The sequence below is a fragment of the Simochromis diagramma genome, unplaced genomic scaffold (genome assembly GCF_900408965.1).
Source record: "Simochromis diagramma unplaced genomic scaffold, fSimDia1.1 OVJJ01000669.1, whole genome shotgun sequence".
NCBI lineage: Eukaryota > Metazoa > Chordata > Actinopteri > Cichliformes > Cichlidae > Simochromis > Simochromis diagramma.
Window position 1 is genome coordinate 3,560,147 of NW_024387458.1, and position 19,726 is coordinate 3,579,872.

General features: G+C 39.8%; 1 protein-coding gene across 3 annotated transcripts in view; it reads left to right on the forward strand.

Moving 5' to 3' along the window:
• The window catches only part of LOC120723012 (corticotropin-releasing factor receptor 1-like), a 91,944-nt gene extending 73,519 nt beyond the window's left edge, over positions 1–18,425 (forward strand). For all 3 annotated transcript variants that reach the window (XM_040014243.1, XM_040014245.1, XM_040014244.1), the window contains exons 11-14: positions 5,549–5,634; positions 6,464–6,599; positions 6,858–6,899; positions 13,549–18,425. In XM_040014243.1, the coding sequence (XP_039870177.1) occupies positions 5,549–5,634; positions 6,464–6,599; positions 6,858–6,899; positions 13,549–13,689 (405 nt within the window). In that variant the 3' untranslated portion in view covers positions 13,690–18,425. The remainder of the gene's footprint in view (positions 1–5,548; positions 5,635–6,463; positions 6,600–6,857; positions 6,900–13,548) is intronic.
• Positions 18,426–19,726: the final 1,301 nt, after the last annotated feature.

The following is a 19,726-nucleotide window of genomic DNA, read 5'->3' on the forward strand; positions in this document are numbered from 1 at the left end:
CCAATCCATAATTCCTCTTTTAGGTTTTAGAGAACAGACTGTGAGAGAGTGTTCCAGGGAAAATACAAAAAAACCACGAGACTAGACAAGGACATAAGCAGGGAAGATAAGGGAGAGGAGAAAAAGTGCGTCCGCCTCCTCCGAGAGCCAAAGAGAGTGATGGAATGAAATTGTCTTACTTGGGATTATCTGGACATGAATAACAGGGGAGGTCCCAGGTCGACAGGCAGGTAAAAGAGAGGCTCAGTGTACCCTTCGCACTTAATGTGTGCCCCGAATGTTCAAACAAACTCTGCACTCATTCCAGTCCTGAACCAAGCCAGCTTTCTTCTGATTGGCTGCCCCTCTGAAGCAAAATGTTTTAACAACAATTTGTTGGGGCAGGCAAACATGAGCCTTGGTCAGTGTTGGGTAGTAACGAAATACATGTGGCGGCGTTATGTATTTAAAATACAAAATATGAAGAATTGTAAACAGTTACCGTTTAAAAAGGTAGTATTCAGAATACAGTTACTTTGTTGAAATTAATGGATTACACGGCGGTCTTTTCCTGTTTCATATGTTAGGCTATGCTCTCTCTATTTTTGATCATTTCACTCCAGTGGAAACCCAAACAAAACACGCATTAAGAGGCTCTAATGTCTGTGTCTCAATCTCGCGGCCCATGTCACCTCTACTGCGGCATAATGGCATAGCATGTATGAAGCATGTAAATATAATAATAACCACTGCAGCCAAAAAGAGTGCCTGACAAGCCCAGTTGTAAGTAAGCTATATTTATATACGCGCGGAATAGTTTTCTACACGAGATCGCTGCAAAAAGTGCAGCCTTACCTAATGTCCACCTACTGTTACTCATTTATATTAAGATTTAAAAGTTGGTATTGGTATGGCGAGTGTCCTTCAGTAATGGTAATAAATCACACAGCAATAGTACATTCATGTAGTTGTAAAAAGCATGATAATATATTAAGTAATCCAAAGTATTCAGAATATGTTACTCTCATTCAGTAACATAACGGAATACATGGGGCATGTAATCTGTAATCTGTAGTGGAATACATTTTAAGAGTAACCTTCCCAACACTGTCTTTGGAAGACATAATAGAGCTTTACAATAAGCATTTAGTAGACTGAACATTTACTAATTAAAAAACAACAGTTCACTTAAATATATATAAGTAAAAGTTAGCAGATCTTATGTACAAATGCAGATGTTTTAGACGTTAAATCATTTTGCATCTATAACTCTTGAGAGTGTAGCGTTTAAAGATAAAACGTAACACATATGAGCGAGAGTCAAGTTAAATAGAAGTACAGGCTTTAAGCATCATGTTGCCTTTACTGGGTTGTTTTTGGGCAGTGGGATTGTTTAGCGTTCCTTGTAGGATGCTGCAAGCCGGACTGAGATGGTTTGGGTCGTTTTTTTGCCCATTTTTGGTTTCGAGTATTCTGAAACCTGAGCTATGAGCTCACACAGATGAGTTGTCCATTCTCAAACCTCCGTATTTGAAACTTAACATTTTGGCCCTGTTGGATTTGAAAGTCCACTTGAACAGGATATATATGAGATAATATTAGGAGAAGCAGAATAGGTCTTGTTTAACTGAAGGATCAGATTATTTCCTCCCCCTCTACAGTTCACGTCTTCACACACTGTCACTGTTTGATCACGTCTTTGCTCAGTTTTGACTTTTTTGTCCCTGCTGGCTCTCGACTGGTCGAGTGACCTCCCCACCCAACATCCAAAACAGCACACCCTTATCCTCTCTTCTTTGAAAAAAAAGGAAAAATCATCTCTTCAAGAGGCTCTTTACTGTGTTCGCTCCTGCTTTACTCGCCCCTGGAGCACATATCTGTCTGCTCTAATATCTCTCTGCTACTTTCCCTGAAATTTCTCCGGTCTTCCTTACAATGGCATGTTCTTGCAGGCTTTTATCTCTGTGCCCAGCACTTAATCCGACAGGGTCAACATGTGGTCACCAGGATATTCGTGGTCTGCTCTCTGAGGGTGTTGCGTCGGTGGACTCTCCAGGCATCATCACCAGCGGCTCTTAATATCAGCAATAAAGTAATGTCCTGCCTTAATGAAGGAATCTGGGATGTTATTAAAAATTGCATGAGCTTAGTTAGACCAATAGAGTGCAGGGTCCCTGAGAGGCTGCCATACATCTGTTCGAGCCAAGGTCGGGTCAAACCGGCCCTGGAAAGTATTCCTATGTCTATTTTTACTCCCATGTGACATATTTCACACTTATTTCACAAGCTATTGATTTTGTCATTCGTCACACAGTGGAAAAATAATCTCAAGAAGCACTTTAGATACACAAAGAACATTTTTTAAGCAAGATTAAAGGAGAATGTAGGCATTATGTTAGATTTCTCTCTGTGCCAGTAAAGCCTCCTGTTTAACTAAAGCCTTAAACAGCTTAGTGCCTTATCGACATAGAGCTCCTTGTTGTACAGAAGCTGTTAACGTTGACTGACGTGTACTTCAACACCATCAACACGCACACTCTGTTTATTTTGAGTCATCTCCATCCTGCTGCCATAAAGGGTGGAAGAAGAAATCATTTTACTTGTGTGTAAAAGCAGCAGAAGCCCCGTATTGAAACACTAAAACTATCATCAGCTAAAAGTGATTAAAATCTATAATAAAAATAAAAATAAACTGTCAGTGTGTTTTTAACGTGTAGCATTTCACAGCTGTGATGGATGGAGTTTAATTAGTATGTAGTTAGTGGGTACATTATGTAGCCGTATCATGTGTTAATGATAAAGGTCTACATCACCCAACGAGACTCCAGCTTCCCACATGATCTTGAAGTGGATAAGCAGAAGAGGATGGATGGATGGATGACCCCAACCGGTCGCAGCAGATGGCCCCGCCCCTCCCTGAGCCTGGTTCTGCCGGAGGTTTCTTCCTGTTAAAAGGAAGTTTTTCCTTCCCACTGTCGCCAAAGTGCTTGCTCATAGGGGGTCATATGATTGTTGGGTTTTTCTCTGTATCTATGAAGCGCCTTGAGGCGACTTTTGTTGTGATTTGGCGCTATATAAATAAAATTGAATTGAAATTGAATTGAATTGGATGGATGGATGATAAGGAGATATTAAATAAGAAGGAGATCTGGGAATCTGGGAGAAGTCTGATCTGCCAAAGGCGGCCGTTGACCTGTGCCTGTGCATAGTATGTTTTTCAGGAGGGAAAAACCTTTTTAAACCTTGTTTTGGTGCAAAGACGCCAAACTTGTGAAACGCTTTTTATTGGCTCTTATTGGTGATTCTTTACTTTCATGTCATAATCCTACAGTTTTCTTGAGTTAAGCGTTGGATCCTTTAATATTTCTCTGTTCGGGTTTGTACAGGATTTCGTTTTATTGCTTTTCCAGCCCTCTAAGTTTCTGATTATTGTGAGGGTGAGGTTTGATTCATGTTCTGTTTTCATTATCATTGTAGTAACTTTACACTTTAGTTCCTGTTTTATTATGTGAGTTTTCAGTGCTTAGTGCTGACTGTTATATTGTTCAAGGGTTAGTTTGTGCAGCTTTGTGTGCAGTCTTGGGTTATTCGATGCCACTCGTGGTTATATAACAAACTCCATTTTGGACATTATTGTCATGAACTTCTCCTCAGCTTTTAAAACTCATCTTTTATTTCATTTTTTTGTCACCTGCATTCTGCATTTGGGTCCAACAATCCACATCCTTACAACAGCCCGGTGATCTTTAAAGCTAAACATATGCCCCTTTACCCCATTCACTTAGACGGGGACTTCAAAATATTTGTTTTTCTTCTAGAAGCACTTTGTCATCATCGGTGCTTGATATTCAGTAGCTGAAAAGAAAGTACTAGTGAAGGTGCATCAAAAAATGTACCAAAGTGCATGACCTCAACAAGTATATGCAAGTACATTTGCAACTGGACATATTAATCTGTGTTAATGCACTGACCTGCCCAGCTACCATTCTTTCAATGGCACTAAGTGTTTGTGTATAACTTTTAAATGTGAAACGTAACAAACTGCAATATTTAATCAGGAATTGAAAACCTGCCTAAAGTCCACAAACAGCATGTCGTGTCACGCTGGTGTCTGCACATTTTAAAGCTTCAACTTCAGACCTTGCTTGGATGAGATGTTAGCATTAGCAGAGCTTGGTTATTAAGCTGTATTCATAAACTGCACAGGTAATGACACAGGTACAGACTTGTGATCATAACTGCCATATTATTGGACAGATAACTGATTATGGTACTACAAACTGGGAATGGGCCTCATTAAGCAGCTAGCACATCTAATACCCTTCTCCACATCCTTTTGGTAAACCCCATATCAATCTAGATATTTAAGCTTCTTTACCATGCATATGGCTGTTGCTGCTTCTGCAAGAAGCTTTGCAACCCACGTTCTATCAGGTCCCTCCTCTTCACACCATGCCTGACTACCTCAGTCTCATCGATGTCATTGTTGCCTGCTCTGTACCACCGCTGTCCCTGCCTTGGGCCTTCCACACATGTTTGTGGAACATGATCCTTGCAGCACAGCCGGATATAAATTACCATAGATGGAATAGCAATCATATTTTGACTCTACTGATCTTGACAGAAATACAGTCGAGTGGTCCAGTTGAGTGACCCCAATTAACTGAGGTGAAGCCTAGCAGGCAAAGCCAGGCTGTAAACATGTTTATTTCTGCAGTAAAGTTGGGCATTTTAATACACAAGTCTATGGGGACCGACTTGCTCTTGGAGCCAGCCTCAAATGGCCATTTGTCAGCCCCAGAGTTGGCAGTTTGAGCAGCATGCCAAAGCACAAGTGAATTGCAACAACACATACTGTATGTTTTGAAGGAAACGTGATTTGCATGTGGGACATATTCTCTGCAAAACAAAAATTCACCACAAAAATGGCTTATAATCTTATAGGTGAGTCCTGTGTTTGCAAAGAACAGCTCACATTCCTTTGGTTCACCTTCCCTGACTAATTTTTAAATGTAAGGTTTTAATGTGGTTTTGTTTTTTGTTTTTTTTTTAACTTTATTACCTTTGTGGTTTTTTCAATCTATATTAATGCAACACTTCTGTAGTTCTGACTATCTACTGCACAACAAGTATGCCCTGGGTGCTAATGAAGAAACCTTGAACCTCAGTGAGCAGCAGTCAATAATGTCAGAAAATGAGGTTTAAAATCATTTTAAAAGCCATTTAAAGGAAAACGAAAGGTGAAAGGGGTTAAGCAATATGAAGAGCACATCAATGAGGAGTAGATGGAAACAAAATAACCTTTCTCTGACACTGACGCGCACTGTAAAGCCTTCATAAAGAGGTTCACATTGATTTACAGTACCTTTATTTATTTCAGATGAGATTAGTCCATATCATTAAAAAAAAGAAAAACATTAAGGATGAAACTATCACAAAATATACAGACACTTGTTCCAGTATTTACCCACCAGACACCATATTACCCAGTCAGAATAAAAGAGATAAAATTCAGATAAAATTTCCTACATAATCAGTACCATGCTTACTTTGTTTGATTTCTCCACAGATCAATTTCATTTTCCTCTTCAACATCGTACGAATCCTGATGACCAAACTGCGAGCCTCTACGACATCAGAGACCATCCAGTACAGGTGAACTGAACGTTACCTGCTGTGAAAACACTTCCTCATTGTAGTGTGTTTTTTTTAATACCACTTGCTTTTGCTTCTACCTGTTACAGAAAATGTGTTCCTTGGCAAGTCTGCCAACTATATTAGCCAGTTTTAGAGACACATTAGGAAGTTGGAAGTTTGAAGACTTAATTTGCAGGTTTTCCATTCAGGAAATCTTCTTTCATGTCCTTTTGGATCATCTGGGTCTCTTTCCTTTGCTTTCTTTTATTTGCTAATTTATTTGATTTTTTTTTTCACTTGTTTTCACTTTCGCTGTGACAAAACTTGTGAAAAACAACTAAAAATAATGTGATTATGTTTGGCTTGGTTTGGGCACTAAGAAGGATTTGGTTTGGTTTTGCCACTAAAACTGACTTGGTTAGGTTTGGTGCAAAAGCCTAAATATTTAGCCACTAAAAATCTGGTTGGTTTAATGTACTAAATAGTATTTTGTCAGGTTTAGACAGCAAAAACTGGGTAAGGCTAGGTTTGAGTGAATAGTTTGGGTTAAAACATGCCCCTTCACAATAAAAGCCTGCACGCTGAATGTCTAGTTGAGAGTGACTTATTCTTCTCAGTAATTCCACTGGACAGTAAAGGACACCTTGTGTGTAAATGAGCCATGCTATTGTGAAAAAGCCACGAACTGAATGTGCTCTGCTGTATCTGAAGCATAGAGACCCTGGATCTTAGTCACGATTTACACTTAATCCTCAGTCAGGTAAAAGGATCCAAAAAGAGCCTTTAACACACAGTGAGCTGAGCCTGTCCGTCATGGTTGTCTGATCTGTGGTTTCTTCGCCTGCAGGAAAGCCGTGAAGGCCACGCTCGTCCTTCTCCCCCTCCTGGGAATCACCTATATGCTGTTTTTTGTCAACCCAGGGGAAGATGAGATCTCTCAAATCGTCTTCATCTACTTCAACTCCTTCTTGGAATCCTTCCAGGTACAATTTGTTTAAACAGTGGAGCCTTTCAGAGACAATCAGAGTATAATGGCATTTGTGTGGGTGGATTTCTTTTTTTGGAGGGGGGGATAAAGACTCAGTAATTGTAATGATGGGACTGGGAAATGATTAAATGAATGTGTGTGATAAGCTGCTGTGTATATGTGATTAATCCAGGATCACAGCGCTGATGTTTTGGATGGCTTCCTCTTTGTTCATGTTTTGTCCTCTCTTTATCTCTCCCTTCCTCTCACACAGGGTTTCTTTGTGTCAGTATTTTACTGCTTCCTAAACAGCGAGGTAAGCAGAATCACACCGCCTTATTGATTTAACATTTTAAAGCCCCCACCCCCTTTTGCTTTAGACACTTATTTATATCTCCCCGTCTTCAGGCGGCTCCACTCGCCGTTTCGGTGGCTGCATGTTGCTGTGTGTGTTTTTTTGCAGGGAGCGGAGTGATAAAGCTCGAAGCACTTATATTCAGGGCACAATTAAGACTTGTCATGTGCCGACATAAGTGACATCACTCGCTACACTTTATGACAGTGTCAGCCCTAATTTGGTTTCATGGCGAAATCAGGGGTGAAACCCTCTGAAAATAGAACTCCAGTATTAATATGCAAGCACGGAGGAATGCTACTTTATGTTTGATACGCTCATTGTTTAATATTAATATTAGTCATAGTTTTAGCATTTTAATTGGTATCTGCTCCATAGAAAAAATCACATTTAACGCATTTAAGTCTTTGCACATTTTAAGCAGTAAGTAGTAACAAATGTATAAAGTGTTGCTCCTTTCCTGTTCCTTCCTTCCTACAAGAACAGTCCTCATTGCCTCTTTGCACCATCTGCAGATGTTTCCTCGCGGCTTACGAGCGTGCTGGCAGTTGTTTCTCTGTTTCTTTTACACGGTACAAGCAGAACAAAATAGATAGCAGAAGTGAAACAGATGCTGCAGCTGAGGCCGGTGAGCTTTAGGCTGATGCAGATCTGTCAAATCAAGAAAGACTATATTTAGAGTGTGCAGCCCTGCTAGCAGCTATGTGGTGCTTTGCAGATCAGCACAGTGGTGCCTTACTGCTAACACCAGCATGCTAACCTGCTGATGTTCACTGTTTATTTCAGTGCATGAGCGTTAAACACAAAATCCAGCTGTGGCTTGATTTTTTGAAGGTGAACTGATGGTGAAACTGGCTTAAAGGGGGCGCTAGATGATTCCTATGGGAATAAAGAACATCTGTACAGATTAGCTGTATTTACTGTAATAGATCTAAATACTGTTTCTAAATAAATTTTTAAAAAAAGCAAAACGCAAGTAGTTCAAACAGCAACATCCCAGCAGCTATGCCTAAAACAGACACGTTAACGCCCAGGTCAAAACTGGTTGCTGTATATTAGTTTTGACAGATGCTGACCTTGTTTTCATTTACAAAAGAGGTTCAGCAGCAAATATCTGTCAGATCACTGCAATGAAGAAATCTTTATGTCTTTACTAAATGGGTGTAAATAGATGGCTACACAACGTGGACCTTGTTTGGTAGATTACAAACATGTCTGGGATGTTTTTTGCTGAAAAACATCAGCAGCTCATGCACGACTCCGACTGTACCTATTTATTGCATCATGACAGCTGTAACGTTTCAAGCACACCTGCACTTGATCAGACGAACTTTCTTGTGTGCACTGTCACAAACATCGCCCCCTGTGCCCCGATGTCAGCATTATAAACCCATGGTGTGGCTGAATTACTGTCAGGATCAGTTAGCTCAGCAAGTAAAAGACTCGGGAGAGAGGCTGACAGTTTAAGTTGCTCGTGTGGGGTTTTGTTCTCGACTTTCTTAATCTAAAGTCCAACCTGGACATCGAGGCAAAGTTCAAGGAGCAGACAGCGAGGCTTCACGCCCAAACTTGACAGATCTTCTGTGTTTGAACTACTGCATTTTTTAGAGCTAATGTGACTGCTGGACGACCTCAGTGGGTTTTGTAATACTATTTTGGCAGCTACATGGAGCTGAGTTTGGCAGAGGGAGAGAGATGTTGGGTGGATAACTGTAGATATTACCTGAAAAACATTTTTAGATTGAACCACCACTGGCAGTTTCTCTGTCTTGTCTGAAAAACAGAATCAGAGATATTGTAGGCTCTACATTATAGTTGGTTGTTCTGTTTGTTTGTGTAAAGGGTTGGGTTTTTGTTTGTTTGTTTGTTTGTTTGTTTTATTTTATTGCCTAGAATAAAACAGAGCAGACAAAGCATTCTCAGTCGAGCTTCAAGGATCCCGATCACTTTCTCAGCCGACTGGTCTTTGGGGAAGACAGCTGATGAGAAGTGTTGTTTAATTTATTTATTTTTTAAACAGGCTTTGGTAATTCTATTCCATGCATGTGGAGCAGAAACCCATTTTGTAACCAATTTAGTTTTCAATCAGATGTTGCTTTAAAAAATTAAACCTGGCATTTTCTTTCTTTATTGGAATACTAGAGTAACTGGGCGATAACAACAATGTGTACAGTTCAAAATTTAAAAGCAAATAATAATAAGAGAGCTGCCCAAAAAATGAGTATTAAAGTATTGAAATCTTTAGGTACACTCAAAGCAGTTTGTGGCACAACCTCTTCCTCTTCTTTGTGAGAGAGAGGATAGCTAGCGTTGCATTATTAGCTTTTGATTTTGCCTTTGTGTCCTCAGCCCAACTTGAAACTGAATATTTTTTGTGTCATGCTGAACAATTTTAGGCCACTTCATTCTGTTTTTGTCCTCACTGTGAGCAGATCACCTTAAATTACCAACACTGAGAGGCATTAATAAATTGGTGGCTGTGGCTCAGGTGGCAGAGCACTTGTTGTTTGATTGCAGGTTGAGTGATTTAATTCCTGGCCTTGGACTCAATAGATGGCTTTTAGGCCGTTCACTTCTGTAATCAATATGGAGCTACGGTTAATTGAAAAGCCAACTGTAGTCTCTTCTGTCAGAGAATGCAGCTTTTAGCAACTCAGATTTTCTCTGGTTTTGTTGTAAATTTCCATGTTTGCTTATTGAAGCAAAAGGTTGAACACTTCAGACTTTTTTTCTGGCATTTTGTGAACTAAATGATCATTTATTAAGAAAGCAAGAGAAAAAAAATGACAGGTTAATGAAAAAAATATTTGCAGCTCCTGTAATATGAAAAGTGAAATGCGTGTGTGTGTCACGGGCTGCGATGGCAAAGACCGTGGAGTTGCAGTGAAAGTAGGGGTGGAAAACACACAACTATATACAAAATCCCAGCACTGTGGTCCCGTGGCGATTCTCCCTGAATCCCACACAGTGCAGATGTTCGTGAAAGGTGAAACAGTGGCGACTCCAAAAACTCCCACACTCCGCTCCAGATTCCTGGTAACATAGACACATACAGGTTAGCAGGGAATCTACGTTCTCGAAGGTTTATACCAAGTCCACAGCTGTACTGACAAGTTCTGACTCAAGGATCCAGCGTCGGTCCCTAGACCCAGGCCATGACAGTGTGGGTGTAATTTTTATCAGATTTGACTGATAGCTTTCACAGCAAAGACCATCATCACAATGTGACTGGTGCCCCAAAATGACAGGAAGTCCACACCCATTAGTTTAGTTTAGACTCCACATTATGAAGCCTCAGTGTTAGCACTTTGGGGTTTTTTGGAGACAGAAGTGACCATATTTGCATCCTGAAACTGTATGGATGTGACACTGACACACAGACTAAATATTTCAGTTTCACTCACCAAAACTGAAGCCCAGACTTCTTGGGCTATATTTATCACACATCAAGCCGGATCATTTCTTGCTTTTAGGCTCCACAAGGCAACAAAAGCACAAACCCGATGGAGAGGTCGAGTTCAGTGATGCAGATTAGACACATGACAGCCTATGGACCTTTGATGAACACACATATGGCTTATGAATGCTAATTAAGTTTGCTGTGGCGTGTTTCCGCCGAATGTTTGGTTACTAGCGTAACTGCGGTTCTCTGAAAACTAAGAGACTGCAGTTTGAAAGAGAACTCCCAAAACACCCAAAATTCAGCAAAATACATCACGTGCCACCTTTTCATGTAAATAAGGTCACTTGGAAAAAATAATAATGCCAGTGTCAGCACTCAAAACCAATGGGTGATGTCACGGTGGCTATGCCCACTTTAAGCTCTAAAGTTGTTTTAATTAAGGAAGAAACTATCCAAAGAGGCCAAAGTGTATTTTTGTATGAGACTGTAATCATGTTTTTTTCTGTTGTAAACATTTTTACATGGCAATCTATGGGGACTGATTCATTTGAAGACAGCCTCAAGTGGCTGCTAGAGGAACTGCAGTTTTGGCTTTATTTTTTCAGCCCGGAGTTTGTAGTTTAAAAAGCCCACTCCTGCTTCCAAAATAGCAAAGAAATTTAGAAAATCTCATAAAATTTGTGTTCATGTAGAATTTCATCCTTCACAGCAGGAAGCCACCTGAGAAATGGCTAATGATTTGGTACGTCACAGTGTTTAGATGGACTGTTCTATTATGCTCTCCAAAGTCTCAATCAATACCTTTATTGCTGAAGAGACCATAGCCGTGCCACCTGAGCCACAAACTAGGCATAAAGGTAAACCTGCAGGATCATAACCTGATTTAGCTTCAGAGCCCGGCGTCATTTGACAGAACAATCATTACCTAACGAGTTATTCCTCGACTCGCTTGTAGATGTAATATCAGCTGACTGCTTGCCCTTTGGTACCGTCCCACACTGTGATAGCCGACTGAATGATGAACGACTGTCTCATCATGAACAGTGTTGTAGCTGCAATGAGGAGCTTAACCAGCATGTGCAGCCTACAGAGGGTATTGATTTAGTGTTTTGTTTCAGGCTGAGGGTAGCAGGGAAAAGCAGGGGGAAAAATGAAAGAGATGAACAAAGGATACCCACAGTCACATACAGGAGAAACGGAAAACATTTGGAGCAAAAACATCTGTAGAGGATTAAATTATCCTACTTTGGGCCACGTGACCCGAGTGAAACACAATGGTGGTCAGTTATCTGACAGTCTGCCCTGTAAAGTCTAAAGTTGTGTGTTAAAGTAATGCTCTGTGGTTCACATTTTAGATTAGCGAAAGATAAGAATTGTGATTGTGGAGGTGGACAGAAATGGGACACATGGGGCGATTGATTTTTGCATTGATTGATTGATGGTCCCGTTTTAATCATCGTTAAAATAATTTATAGCCAGTTGTCACCGTATAGTATATGAAACATATGAGCTGAGGGCCATAAATGTGACTGTACAGTGCAGAGACTGCTATATGTATATGCACAGTACTGTCAAACAGTTTTTTTAATATTTTGGGAAAACGTGAAATATGTGTAGCAATGACACATATATAAACATACATGGAAACACATGCCTATAGATGACTATATTAGGCAAAAAAAAAGTTTTATTATTCTAGCCCTGCGAGAGACTGTGCAGGGTGTACCCTGCCTCTCGCCCTAAGTCAGCTAATTTCTTTAAGTAGTCTTCAGAAATGGTTCTCAAGGACGTCTGAAGGTCATGCTGAGCTCTTCTTTGGATGTTTGCTGTTCGCTGCTTTAATAATGTTGAGGTCTGGGCTCTGGGCTTTTTCATCCAGGTATGCTCTAGTTTCTTAGAGCCAAGTGCACTACATATGATTGAGTTGTTGAGTTGTTGAGTTATTTTTTCCCCAAAAAAATAATAAATTGCATGATACATTTTTAAGCAAAAGATGCAAAAAAAAATGTCTGATATTGCAAATAATACACAAATGTAAATTCAGATATGCAAATTATTAGTTCTTTTTTTTGTAATTTTGCAATTATTACATTGTTTAGTCTTTAAAGGGTTGGCAGCATGTTCGTGATCGTTGTTTTCTGGAGAATGAAGCTGCTGCCAATCAGAAACTTTCCATGTTGTGTTGTATGATGTATCAAAATCTGATTTTATTTTTCTGCATTCAGAATTTCATCAATTTTGAGAAGATCTCCAACACCACTGGCTGGAAAACAGCCCCAAACCATGATAAAGTCTCCACTGTGTTTTACAGATAGCTGTAGACACTCAGCCGTACCTCTGTTGTTGCAGCTCTCTCCTGATCTCTTCTGTATTTACTGGCTGTGATTTTAGCCAAAAATCTCCCTCAATATTTTCTGTCACCACTGATTTTCAGTCCAGATCTTATCAGGTCTTTTTCATATTTCTTAAGGATCTGACTTAGATACTGTTCGTCTGCTGTGGATAGTCTCTTGTTTTTTTCTTAGGTCACTTCTTCTTTTTCTTTTCTCCTCCACTTCTTTCTCTTGACAATTTTAAATTGGTTCTATGCTAAGTTGTCTGTTATGTGCAGACACAACAGTGGTGCTTTTTATCCTTAAATAATTTATATCAAATTTAAGTGGCTTAACAAACATAAAGACATTCCTGTGAAAAAGGTCAGGTACGTAGACTGGAAATGAGTGAAAAAGAAAAACAAAACAGCAAACAAAATATAAAGAAACAATAAAGAAACAGGGGGTAGCTGAAGACTTTTGCACAGTACTGTGTGTGCATGTATTTAGACTCCTCCCACAGAGGTCGTTACCTTGTTAAAATGCTGCAGTCCCATTGCATAACACTGAATCCTGAAACTACAAATCACTGCAGTTTGACTCATTTCACTTCCTGAACGTCGGTCTTTCTTTCAAGTCTGTCAAAAGTGCTGAAAAAAGTTAAGGGTGAATTAAAAGGTAGAAAAATAGCCTATCACTCTGAAAATATTCACAGTATGAAGGTAAATAAAAATAAAGTCAGCTGATTCTGCAGCAGTCAGGTGGAGCGACCCACGAGGCAGCGTCTCAGTAAACAGCGTGAGCGTAAAAGAATTAAATCAGTCGGCTGACAGATAATCATTCTTTGTTTTCTTTAATTCCTCGAGCTTATTGTTGTCGGTGTTGTTGTTGACAGGTGCGCTCAGCCGTGAGGAAGCGCTTCCACCGATGGCAGGAGCAGCACTCGATCCGAGCCAGGATGACCCAGGCCATGTCCATCCCCACTTCACCTTCACGGGTCAGCTTTCACAGCATCAAGCAGTCCACGTCGCTATGAAAGAGGAAACCAGCTTTGTCCTACATGCTCGCGCTTTGGGAGAAACCTCCAGCTGTCATTGTCATCCTTTTCTGCCACATCACTGGAGTAACACTAAAACACTTTCTGCGGCTAGAGATCTAGAGAGAGGCTGCATCAGTCTCCTAAACCTCAGGAGGGACATTACACAGACTTTCAGGAGAAAATGGATGGGTACAGGCGGGAGAGGACATTGCAATGTTTGTGAAAATGGGAGGTTAGTGGATCAAAAAGATGCACGTGACCAAGCTGATGAGTGTGTACTGGAGTTTGAATGTACAGCACTTGTTTAATTGTCTGTCGTTTCCCCGCTGGCACTTTGTTTTTGCTAACATCGCCATCACGATTGAGGATTTATGCTCCTGGACTGCACCGAGCTGGATTCCATCTCAGCGGAGTCATGTGCTAGCAGGGGCCAGTGACTAAGTCGTTACTTATCCTGAGATTTTATTTTAAGTTTTTATTTTTCTCTCAAGCAGCTGTCTGCTTCTGGTGTTTGTTTATTTGATGTTGTGCTTTCTTCCTCTGTTCTCAGCTCGGTGCGCTCGTGCTGCTTTCATCGACTTTCCAGGAAGGTTAAACACATTCCATAATTCCTACCTGAAGAGTTTTGTTCCAGAAAAAACAGACACATTTACAGCTTTTACAGCTTTGAGTAACCTCCAAGTGACCCTCTGGGGACATTTATGACCCTATATTTCTGTGACAACTTTAATTGTTTTCTGTAAGAAGTGGCCCATTGGGATGGCAGTGTTTGTCTTCTATTTACATTTTCCACCTTTTATCGCTGCATTGTGACAGTAACAGACTAAGAACAGCGTGATTTAGTGCTGCAGAAGCCCAATAATGCAATGAAAACAGCTCAGCTGATGGAGAAAATTCAGGTTAACTCCCATAATTTCTTACCTCTTAACACTTTAGAATATTGGTCATAGAGAAAGGAAACATATTATGATGTTATAAAGATATAATCTAGCCTTTAAAACAATTTATTCCAGTATAGAATCTAATGGGGTCATAAATGACCCTACTCAGTCACTTTAGTGGCTATAGTAGCTCAGCTACCTGAGGTTTAAGGTTACTGTCAGTTAGTCTCACATCATTCGTCTCCTTTCTGAGCTCAGGTGACTTCTTAGTCGAGCACAAAGAGTGAAAGTGGAGGAAATAGCCTTTTACTGCAGAATAATTACATGGCTTAACTCTCGCTTAAAGCACAAGCTATGATGTGTATGTTTCTATTGATGTACAGATTAAACAGGCGGGTCGATACACGATAATTAGGGCGGTGTAGGGTGGCTGTGGTTGAGATGATGGAGGTATGTCCACTAATTGAATTTAAAAACCTCCTCCTCACATACAAAGTCCTGGATGATCAGGCCCCATCATATCTTAAAGTCCTCTGAGCACCGCATTATCCCAATAGAGCACTTCACACTCAGTGAAAAGAACCTTGAGACGACTGTTTCTGTGAACTGGCGCTATATATGTAGGATTTAATCTAACTGAATTAATTGCAGGGTTAGCTGTCCAGTCTTCAGCTCCCCCTATAATAAAACCCTGGACTGAAATGGCATGTGATAAAAATCTGCTGGATAAGCGAATTCCATTCAGCTTCATAAGTGCATATTTCTATATATAGCTAGCCTTTGCCCCTTTGACTACAGCTGCTGTGCCAAGTAAGGCTAATCACTTCCTGGCTTTAGCTCACATTGGGGCAAAATATGGTCAGAACGTCCCTACAGACCATTTCAATCTGACCCCAAACAGAGGAAAATTGAATAAGAATCATCACTCAAACATCTCAAGGTGATTGTCTGCTATGACTGTGTGTGGTTATCAAATGCTGACACAACATTTAGTTGGAATTTTCTTTTATTGTAACCTGTAACAATGGTTTCTATTCAGCTACAGAGACGTGTAGCCTTTCTTCTAATTTATCTTACTGATCATTTATGGTGCCCGTCTCTGCGCCTGCAGATCTGCCTCAGTAATAATTGGTAGAGGGGTTTTTGTGCCGATTTGACCTACTTTGGCCTGAGAGGTTGGCTGCATTCAGACCATCTCTGAATCACGTGTGATGACCTGAATTTGGCTAAGATGTAGATCTGGTTCAGCTTCAGACTCATTGGGACTCTTGGGTGTCTCTTTGGCTGTGATTTTACTCCTGGCACACTGGTTCTGGACCATTTTGAAGCCAGACCAGTTTGGATACATGTGTACTCGGAAAGTGCACACATGGCATATTTTGTTTTCTATACACACACACGCACACAGTAACCATGCATGTATCTCACATATTCTCATCATCTTATCCAAACTAAATTTACCTAGAAAGAATAAACCTTTGTGGGCAGAAAAACAATATTAACAATAGAAAGTTAATCTGGCAACATACATTCAATTCTAGATATAAGAAAGACTTTTTTTTTTAATTAACCCACTTTCAAAAGATCAAATGTTTAATTATTTAATTTAGAAATAATTAGTATAATACCTGTGAAACTATTTATATTTTCTCTCTGGCACTTACCTCTAGAAAAACACAAGTCTAAGCATAAGAGAAGCAGCTACTAAATGCTTCACTGTGTTCACCAACTCTGTTTGTTTACATCTGAAAGAAACAAAAGAAACAGAAAAACCAAAAGAATCAGAATATTTAAAACCCAAAACTATGACCTGAAAGTTGCTCAAAAAGAGATTTTTAGAGATGTAACCACAGGACCAGTGTGAGTGACAGCATGTTTCACATTACTTGGACACACAATACATTTAATATTGTGGCACTTTAAATCAAATTAAGCGTCGTGTTAGTTCAGGTCACGAAGTGATTAAAGTCTCCGCGTGGTTTTCTTTTACACATCCTGTTGGTTAAACTTCTCAGAGGCCCACAGTTTCACTCTTTCAGCCTGCATGTAGTTGCTGTGAATCTGCAAGCCACTTTGCAACCAGTCATGTCATGGAAAGATTCTGCGTTAGTGGTCCTTTTAGTGCAGAGACTTTCACAAAGTATAAAAACTGTGCAGTGAGAATGAGTGGACCACGTGTTCAGCAGTTCCTTTAATGCTTGTAAGTTAGTTAGTTGTTATATTTTGTACTTGTCAGGGACCAGGCACAAAAGGATTGAACTCATATGAGAAAAGATGCCTTATACTGGATTTAGCTACAAGCACTTTAAATACACACAATATTAAACAAGCCTATACTACAAATGCAGATAAGAACTACAAGATAATCAAATGTACAAGCTTCTTCTTCTTTAGTGGATCATCTGCTTCTATTTCACTCTTTCTGTAGCATCCACCTCTGTCACATGACCCCCCTCACAACACCCATGAATCTTCACTGCAGTCTGTGCTGTGCGTCCTGCCTGGCAGCTGCCCTGTCCGGACTGTCTCGGCGTTGCCTCACTAAGTTCCCATCCAAACACCTCAATCTGATGTACTTATTTCTAATCCTTTTCATGCTGGATTCTTCTAATGATAAGTACAGTTTCCACCGGCACCCTGTTAGCCAACAGCATCAGGGGTGGTCATTTATCCACCCCGGACCCTGACTCATTATGAGTCACGTGTTTGATTCGACTGCCCTTTCTGACGCAACCCATCACATTTATCTGGGCTTGGGACAGGAAGTACGCAGTGTTGTGCTCGGCAGTGGCAGCAACAGGTATAAATGACCACAGATATGATTTCAACTGAGTCGAAAATAACAAGAAAGCTGGGAGAGAAGGTGGGTTGTAAAGCAGCTTTTACATGTCCAAAGTGCTATGCTCAAAGTGTCACCCATTTGAAAGCAAACCAAGTTAAAATTATCAGTCAGAATTTAGTTTTAAAAAAAGGAATAATCTTTATAGAAAGCAAATGAAATGATCATGTTTTACAAGTTTTAATCAGACCACCGCCTCCTCCGATGGTCTTTGTGGAACAAAACTCTTCAGCTGATCAAAGAGACTTAATAGATCGACTCGACCAGCAAGCAAAGGGTTCCTCCATTCAGGGTGGTGTTTATACTCATTCACACCTTTCTGTGGCGTTCGATTGACTTGAACACTTGCAGTAACTGTATTTACTGATGACCTGTAAATATATAAATATCAGAGGTGAGTGTGATGGGAGGGGGCTTTAAAATCCACGAATAGAAACCAAAAACACAAACCACACACTGTAAATCATATGGGCACATTTTCCATGTGATCAGCAATTCACAGTCCACATTCCTATGATACCAGTATGCCTAGCACCTGTGCATTTTTATGAGAAAATTGTATATGAACCTTTTCTTTTTGTCACCCTATTACTATAATTTTTTTTACCCCTTGTAAGTGATGTGTGAGCTCTGGTTGTGATAAAAAAAAAAAGTCAAATTATTTTAAGTAATTGAGTTTTACATGATGCTGATCATCACTTGTAACAGAGCAGCTGCTTTCAGCTTGATTCCAGCCTTTTGTGGTGGAGAAAATTCAAATTAAACGAAAGAAACGTGTAGTCGTCATGCAATTGTGCTAGGAATTTTCAAAATAAAAGTTTTACATCAGCAAGAATAAGAAATATAGAAACCATGCAAAGAGAATCTTCATCGTTTTGTGGTACATATACGGTGGTCAATGAAAAATCACAATGTCATTCAAATTATTATTTATTGTTATTTATTTTCAATATTGTTATTTTCATACTTGAAAAAAAAATGTCAAGCGATAATAAACTGTGTGTTGCATTTGACTGAATGAAAAATTGAAGAGATTTATTTATAGACCAGTTTTTCTACAGAAAACAAGCCTGTAAAAAAAAAAAAGACACCATTACCCGCGATGGAGACTCCGGATCACACAGCCATTTGTCTCCACAGTCCCCCGAGACGAAAGCAAAGAAAGAAAACACATCCTGAGTATCGTGTGATCCTCTTAAGCTTTGTGTGTGAGTCTCGAAGGGGAGCACAGCCCAAATCTGGCTTTTAAATAAGATCCTTCTGCCCAAGTGAACATTCACCATTTTCTGGGTATGAGAAGGGAGGGGTCTTTGTGTGTGCACTAAAACACAAAGAAAGGACCACAGAAGTCGACTTTAACAGTATTCACCATGACGCACTATTGCTTAATTGAATGCAAACGCTTAAAGAGAACAGGAAGGTTAGTCGTTGCCTGCGGAGCGGCTTTTGGGGGGACGATTACTCTGTCATCTCATGGATTCACTCTTCCACTCAGGGCTTCTAGCTTTGGGAGAGTTACTCATATTCGCAGTTCCAGATAAAACTACAGTCAGCATGATTCAATTTCCTATTCTCATTACTTCTTGTCATGATTACATAATGACTGTTTGTTTATGTGGAGAAGCATCAAAGTGTTGTAGTAAACAAGTTTTGGCCTTTTTCTTACATGTGCACAAATTTACAGTTTATGGCATAAACACTGGAAAACAAATGAAATTCTGTGAAATATGAGACATGAGTACATTATAGACTGTATACAAAAGATGGACGTGACCACTGTGACGTCATACATTGGTTTCTGAAATCCTGTTTTCAAACCTTGACTTTAGGATTTTGCTTAATAGCAGGTTGTTGCTTTTTGAGGGTGGAGTACTAAATTATTAACTAATGCTAGTAATGTTAGCAATATAGGCTAAAGAAAGAACATCACACACACAGCGGTGCTTGCTAGCTAGTACCATTACAACAAAAATAATAGAATTTAACTCACTTATATTGGAGTAATAGACCTTTTGGACAGTTGGTAGAATTAGGGACACCACACAGTCAGTTTATTATTCACACTATTTTTGTCTGCATGTTTTAGTATTTTTATTTCCTATCATGTTGTTTTTTTGAAGCAAACAATACAAGTGGAAGTCTTTGAGGAAACAGCTTTCTGACTTCAAGTCTGTTAAGTCCATTTTGCAAATGGTATCCTGCACAATGGTATCCTTGGTGCCTGAGAGTTTATTTGTGCTGTAAAGTTTGACATTCTAACATGGTAGTCTATGGGGATTGGCAGGCTTATGGAGACAGCCTCAAGTGGTTATTG